The sequence below is a fragment of the Panicum hallii genome, chromosome 1 (genome assembly GCF_002211085.1).
Source record: "Panicum hallii strain FIL2 chromosome 1, PHallii_v3.1, whole genome shotgun sequence".
NCBI classification, from domain to species: domain Eukaryota; kingdom Viridiplantae; phylum Streptophyta; class Magnoliopsida; order Poales; family Poaceae; genus Panicum; species Panicum hallii.
This window is the reverse complement of record NC_038042.1, coordinates 37,115,933-37,123,255: the sequence shown is the minus strand read 5'-3', so window position 1 is coordinate 37,123,255 and position 7,323 is coordinate 37,115,933. Positions and strand designations below refer to the sequence as shown.

Sequence of the window (7,323 nt, the reverse complement as noted above, 5' to 3'; positions counted from 1 at the left end):
ATCTCGCCAAGGGTTAGGGTTGAGTGCGCGGGATTGGAGTTGGTGGTGGGGGGCGGGTTGTCTGGCATCTCACCACGATTGGCATCATCCCTCCGCCCTGGTGCCTCCTTCCCTGGAGGCGTGAGTGCTTGCCCTGCTGGCTCCTTCCCTGGAGGCATGGGTGCTCGCCCTGGTGCCTGCTTCTTCCCTAGAGGCATGAGCACTCTCCCTGAGTTGCTCAGCCCTGCACCCTGGCTGGAAAGGAAGAAGGACTTGGTGGCGGCTGAAAAGAGGGAGGGTGGAGCTGAAGGGATATGAGCTAGGGTTTGCCAAGGTCCAGCCTTTTACATCCTCTGTAAATTTGGGCCCAATACAGAGGAATGAGCGCCAAAATTATGGGCGCCAGAATTTAGAAACCTTGGCGCCAACATTTTGCTTGCAGCATATTACTCACTTTACTTACTATATATGTTAATTTAAATTAACAACTGAACTTTACTACATAATAAATTAAATTATAAATATGTCTAAATTTTTTTGAATTAGATGAGCAGGAAAAATTGTGGTTCAAAATATCAAACGTTGTGTATTTGGAAACAAAGGGAGTATAAGTCTTAAATTGCCTAAAGAGGGTTTGATCGAGTCTAGTCTCGTGTGAACTGAGTTAAATATATGGTGGTCAAATACACGTGAGAAGGTTACTCTCAAATGGCTAAAGATCATTGGGACAAGTAGACTTATTAACTGAGTTTTACACGCAAAAAGAAGATTTAGCTTACATTTCTTAACACTACGCCAAAACAGCAAATAGTAGACTAATGCGAGACCCGCCTCGCATTTGGCTCCCAGGGAAGCCTGTGTGAAGCCAAGGCGAGACGCGCCGTGAGGCGCGTCTTGCATTTTGGTAATCTAAGACGCGTGTGAGGCGCGTCTCAGATTACTTTTTAATCTGCGACGCGGTAATGCGGGACGCGACCCCTGCTCGTCTAGCATTTTGCGTAGGGCTGAGTTCAGATCGGAAATGACTGAGTCATTCAGACATTCCATCTTTTAGCTTCAGTCATTCAAAAAGAATGACTGAGTTCAGATCGGAAATGACTGAGTTCAGATCGGACCAGTACGAGTTCAGTTCAGTCATTCAGAAGGAATGACTGAGTTCAGATCGGAAATGACTGAGTTCAGATCGGACCAGTGCCTGAGTTCAGATCGGACCACAGATCGGACCAGTGTCTGAGTTCAGATCGGACCAGTACGAGTTCAGTTCAGTCATTCAGAAGGAATGACTGAGTTCAGATCGGAAATGACTGAGTTCAGATCGGACCAGTACGAGTTCAGTTCAGTCATTCAGAAGGAATGACTGAGTTCAGATCGGAAATGACTGAGTTCAGATCGGACCAGTGCCTGAGTTCAGATCGGACCACAGATCGGACCAGTGTCTGAGTTCAGATCGGACCAGTGCCTGAGTTCAGTTCAGTCATTCAGAAGGAATGACTGAGTTCAGATCGGAAATGACTGAGTTCAGATCGGACCAGTGCCTGAGTTCAGATCGGACCACAGATCGGACCAGTGTCTGAGTTCAGATCGGACCAGTACGAGTTCAGTTCAGTCATTCAGAAGGAATGACTGAGTTCAGATCGGAAATGACTGAGTTCAGATCGGACCAGTACGAGTTCAGTTCAGTCATTCAGAAGGAATGACTGAGTTCAGATCGGAAATGACTGAGTTCAGATCGGACCAGTGCCTGAGTTCAGATCAGACCACAGATCGGACCAGTGTCTGAGTTCAGATCGGACCAGCAAAAGGCAAATTGGGTGCGCGCGTTGGCATACTGGCAACATGGCTTCATTTGAAGCATGGCATATCGATTTTGATGATAAGAAATTAAAGTGTCACATGTGCACCGTTCAGTTAATCAACAGGATCCCTTCAACGAGCACCAACCACCATCAACCTCTATTGGGGAAAATCGCCAACACAGCCAAGGAATAAAGGGGACAGTCATTGACGCTTCCCAAAAAAAAGGTGAAAAATTATTTTCCCTGGATCTAAACCTCACTATGCTTCATGCCAACAGGGCAATCCTCACCACCGAAAATGGCCAAATGAAACAGATGAGCATATCTGCACGCTTGGTGGCTAGTTTGTCTTAGCTCTCTTCCAAGTTACCCTGCGCACAAAATTACAGTGACAATTTAATTCTCAACACTGGACCCAATAATCCAGTATTCTCACAGATTTAGGGACCACATTGTTTACGATCGGGGTAAGATTAACAGGCATGAAACAGAATCTCATAAAAGTAAGAAGGACAGAATGAACCAGCACTGTAGAACCAAAACTAAGCAAAGCCTGCACATGCTCTCTTATATCCGCACCTATCAAGCAAACCTACCAGCACCTAAAAATTGATACAACCCTGCTTCTAGATTCTGAAACTACAAGCAAACCTACCATGCTAGTACAGTAGTTCATACAACCCTGCTTCTAGATTCTGAAACTACAAGCAAACCTGATGGCAATTCAGAGCATACCTTGGCTGACAGCAACAAAGATACCATTCTAGGAGAAATCTTATGGCAGCATGCAGATATTCCAGAATTTCAACGTTTCAAACTAGCATTACTACTCGGCATCGCTATCTTCATCTTCATAGTCAAGAACTGTTCGATGTTCATCATCACTAATGTACTGCAGTTGAGTTTCATCTTCTTCTAAACCTGAATTATTTTCTTGCATATCATCTCTTTGGCGACGAAGCTCATCAACCACACTTGCATCAACATGTACACAATTTTCTTCACTCAACGGTGCATTGTCCAAATTTCCTTCATTAGGTTGAATATGAAAACCTACACATTCTTCATCTTGGTATGACAGTCCTCCAACACTAGGCATCTCATCACTTGAATTTTCAGCCACATTCCATATGTGCCTATGTGTGAATTTTTGTACAACTCTCCAGTTTCCACTATGCCTAGTATCTGCCAAGTAAAATACCTTTGTTGCCTGTGTGGCTAAAATAAAAGAATCATCCTTGTACCAACAACTTCCTTGGTGTATGCTTTTAAAAAAACCATCATCTTTCATTCTACCCTTCTTGCTATCAGTATCAAACCAATGACATCGAAATAGAACTACTGACCGATCACCCCTTGAATTTGAGTTATACCGCAACTCAATTATATCTTCCAAGGAACCATAAAAGTCAATACATTCTCCATTGTGTGTGCCCTCAACCATAACTCCACTATTTTATGTTTTTCTATTTTTTTCACGATCAAAAGTGTGGAACCGAACTCCATTGACAAGACATGCTAAAAATATTTTAACTCGCAAATCTGGTTTACACGCTAAAGCATATAGATTCGCATTCACATCTTCTCCATCAATGAATTGCCGTTTTGCAATCTGTACAAGGAAATGAGAAATATGGTGAAAACTACTTCAATCAAATACATTGCTTTATTGAAAATTCTGTAACAGTGACTCACATGCTTGTGAAACCAAGAAGCAAATTGCTTCTCAATAGTTTCTTCAACATTAGAATTTCCTTCGATCTCTAACTCCTTCCTGTACATCCTGCCAGATATAGTTAAATCCAACATTAACAGGCAAAATTAATTGGTAATATAGAAAACAAAGAGAGAATATATAAAGGATCACGTACTCTATATATGGTGCAACCTCCTCACAATTGTTTAGCACATACCACATCATTTTTTCATAATCATGTTCTAGATATGTAATCTTGGAGGTTCCAAGGAAATTAACTCCATGCTGGAAAACAGATATATCACCCATTCTAAAATCAACACGTTCTTTGTTCCGACCCTCCCGATTGTGATGTGTGTCAAGGTCATCAAAATACCTTGAGCAAGCAAGCAAGCACTCATTAGCAACATAAGCTTCTGCAATGGACCCCTCAGGTCGTGCCATGTTCCTAACAGAATGTTTCAAAGTATATAACCTTCTTTCTACTGGGTACATCCATCCATACTGTACTGGTCCTCTAAGGATTGCCTCATCAGGGAGATGAACGACTAAGTGGACCATCACATCAAAGAATGAAGGAGGAAATATTTTCTCAAGTTTGCACAAAACAATTGGAATCTCAGATTTAATTTTATGCAAAACATCTAACTTGAGAGTCTTGGCACATAACTGTTGAAATAAGTTCCCTAGTTCAGCAATTGCCTCATAGATGTCCCTATGCATGATTCCTCGGAGGGCAACAGGTAGAATCCTTTGGAGTAGGATATGGCAATCATGAGTTTTCAGTCCTTGCAGGTTGCATCCATCAGCAGTTATACAAGTTGCAAGGTTAGAAGCATATCCATCAGGGAACTTAACACTTCTCACAAAATCAAAGAAAACAAGCCTCTGTTTTTTATCCATTGTATAGGGGGCAGGCGGAATAGTATACGAATTTCCATTACGTTTCAAGTGTAAAGATTTTCTTATCCCCATGTCTTCCAAATCAAGTCTAGCATTAACAGTATCTTTTGACTTTCCAGGAATCCCAAGCAATGTACCAAGGATTGCCTCACATATATTTTTTTCAATATGCATTACATCAAGATTATGCCGCAACTTCAAACTTGACCAATATGGCAAGTCCCACAAGGAGGACCTTCGCTTCCAACATTGGCAATCATCATTATCACCTCTCCTCCTTTTTTTGCTTTCAGGATGCTTTCCTGGCCTAACATCTTTCACGCTTTCCAATTGCTGCATCAACTCATCTGTACTAAATTCTTCTGGTCTACCAAGTTTTTCAATTTGTCCATCAAAATCTTTCTTTTTCCTCCATGGATGGTCCATTGCAAGGAAACGACGATGTCCAATATAACATATCTTATTCCTTATTCTTCTGGAGCAAGGATATTTGTCACAACGCACACAAGCATAGTACCCTCTTGTGACTCTACCCGACAATGTGCTCAAGGCCGGATAATCATGAATGCACCAAATAACAGCAGCATGTAGGTGAAACCCTTTTCCACTCAACGCATCGAAGGTAGGGACACCCTTCCAAAGTTCTTGCAACTCTTCGATGAGTGGTTCTAAAAATATGTCAAAATCCTTTCCAGGGCACTCTCGACCAGGAATAAGTAGACACATCATAAAGTTGGATTGCTCAATGCATAGCCATGGAGGAAAATTGTAAGGGATAAGAAACACCGGCCACATGCTATATGAGGAGCTCATTTTCCCAAATGGATTGAAACCATCTGTAGCAAGGCCAAGTCTAATATTCCTTGCATCTTTAGCGAACCACTTGTACTTTCTATCAAAGTCCTTCCATGCCTCACCATCAGCTGGATGGCTAAGCTCATTGTCCACTTCTTTTCGCTTCAACTTGTGCCACTGTGCATCCTCAGCTATACTTTTAGAAGCAAACATCCTTTGCAACCTTGGAATCAATGGGAAGTGACGTAAAACTTTCTGAGGTATTCGTTTCTTGCCTTCTCCATCTTTCCATTGTGACGAACCACACACCGGGCATTCATCCAAATTATGATAGTCCTTCCGAAACAAAATACAATTATTCGGGCACACATGGATTGAATCATATCCAAGTCCCAATGCACGGATGAGTTTCTTTGCTGCAGCATATGATTCGGGAAGAGAGCACTCTGGGAATGCTGATACTAACAACTTTAAGATTCCATTGAATGCAGCATTGCTTATCTTATAAAATGACTTGATATGAAGTAATTTCACCACGAATGAGAATCTTGAGGTACTTGAACCTGGGTAAAGTTCTTGCTTCATCTCTTCCAATATGACCCTAAACATAGATTTTTGTCCCCCATCTTCTGCTGCGAACAACTCATGTACCATATCAGGTAATCTATCATCAGGGTCATACTATTCAACCTCATCTATACAAGCATCCTCATTTAAACTGGTATTATCATCTACATGGACTGAAAATTCATTTGTTCTGGCATCTAACAAAGATTCACCATGATGTATCCACTGAGTGTACGTGCTAGCCATCCCATTAAGATATAGATGATCCTCCACTAGTCCTTTATGTCCAGGAATCCGATTCAAACACCTCCGACAAGGACACAATATCTCTTCACTCTCATGAAATTTCTCCAAAACAAAATTCATGAAATCCTTCACCCCATCAAGATGGGCCTTGCTAAACAGCCTACTATTTATCCAAGATTTATCCATCTGCCCAAGTTGAAATAAAACAATGATTACAAACTATTTTCTGCACAGAATATAAACATGACAGCAATATATTCCAAAATAAAAGGCAACACCTTCCTCAAAAACTATTTCTTTTGTGGAACTAATTTTTTGTACAATACAAGGATGTGATTAATTGATGTAGCATAATTCATCTATGCATCCCTTCCTTGCAAGGCACCAAATCAATTGTAAAATAAACAGATAAAATGCAAGGCACCACATCGAACTAATGGTGATGACTTAAACACACATAGCAGGCATGACTTACTAGCAGTCCGTAGGAGCACTAGAGGCGCGAAGAAGTAGCAGTGGTCGGTCGGTCCGTCGTTGCGGAGGTGCGAAGAGAGAGCCGGTGGCCTGGAGGACAGGGTAGGCGGGGAGAGGGCACCGGGGGCGTGGAGGACAGAGGAGGCGAGGATAAGCCACCGGCAGCCTGGAGGATAGGGAAGGCGGCGACAGATGGCGCAGGCAGCCTGGAGGACAGGGGAGAGGACGTTGGCAGCCCGGAGGATAGGGGAGAGAGTGCCAGCAGCCTGCAGGACAGTGGAGAGGACGACGGCAGCATGGAGGATAGGGGAGAGGGCGCCGCAGCCGGCGGAGGTCGCGTGCAGAGCTCGTATGGAAGACAGGCACCCGGAGCTCCGATTCAGATTTCAGATGTGTCTTTTGATCTAGCTTTCGCAATTGATATATAAACTTAATTCTTCTTAAGATAACCAAGCAGAGAGTCAGCTGACTGGTTAGAGTGGGTGGTGTCCACACATGTGGTCTCAGGTTCGATTCCTGGCCCTGGCGTCTCGCAACTTTTTTTTGCATATTACCCACGCAGGTTCAATGCAACAATCACCTAGCAATAATGGGACCCACTGTGTACACATGGCATTAATGAAGTCCAACTCAGCAAGAAATGTGACGATACATGTAATTGTCATAAAAAACGTAACAATTTTAAAATCAGTTAGTTTATGACATTTTGATCAAATAGTTAATGACGTATACTTTTTTACGTCACAACCCAAAATGATTCGTCATAAACAGAGTTAGTTTGTGACAAATCTTACATCGTCACTAGCAAAAATGTCATAGAAAGTCACATTTCTTGTAGTGAATTTTCTAGGCTTAGCAGGTTATTAT

The 7,323-nt window shown here is 42.4% G+C and overlaps 1 protein-coding gene across 1 annotated transcript; it reads right to left on the bottom strand.

The window, feature by feature from the left end:
* Positions 1–2,601: 2,601 nt before the first annotated feature.
* On the bottom strand, positions 2,602–5,837 carry LOC112896977. The gene is made up of 4 exons (XM_025965129.1): positions 3,647–5,837; positions 3,471–3,558; positions 3,327–3,387; positions 2,602–2,828 (listed from the first exon to the last, which is right to left on the bottom strand). Exons 1-4 carry the CDS (start codon positions 5,821–5,823, stop codon positions 2,602–2,604), a joined length of 2,553 nt encoding a protein of 850 aa, XP_025820914.1. The 5' UTR covers positions 5,824–5,837.
* Between the last annotated feature and the right edge of the window lie 1,486 nt (positions 5,838–7,323).

Bases quoted from the DNA above. Each gene is read 5' to 3' on its own strand.
- LOC112896977 (XM_025965129.1), bottom strand. From the start codon at position 5,823: ATGGTACATGAGTTGTTCGCAGCAGAAGATGGGGGACAAAAATCTATG. The intron at 3,388-3,470 runs GTGAGTCACTGT...TTCCTTGTACAG, and splicing joins CTTCTTGGTTTCACAAGCAT to ATTGCAAAACGGCAATTCAT. The intron at 2,829-3,326 runs GTAAACCAGATT...AAGAATGTGTAG, and splicing joins GAATCTATATGCTTTAGCGT to GTTTTCATATTCAACCTAAT.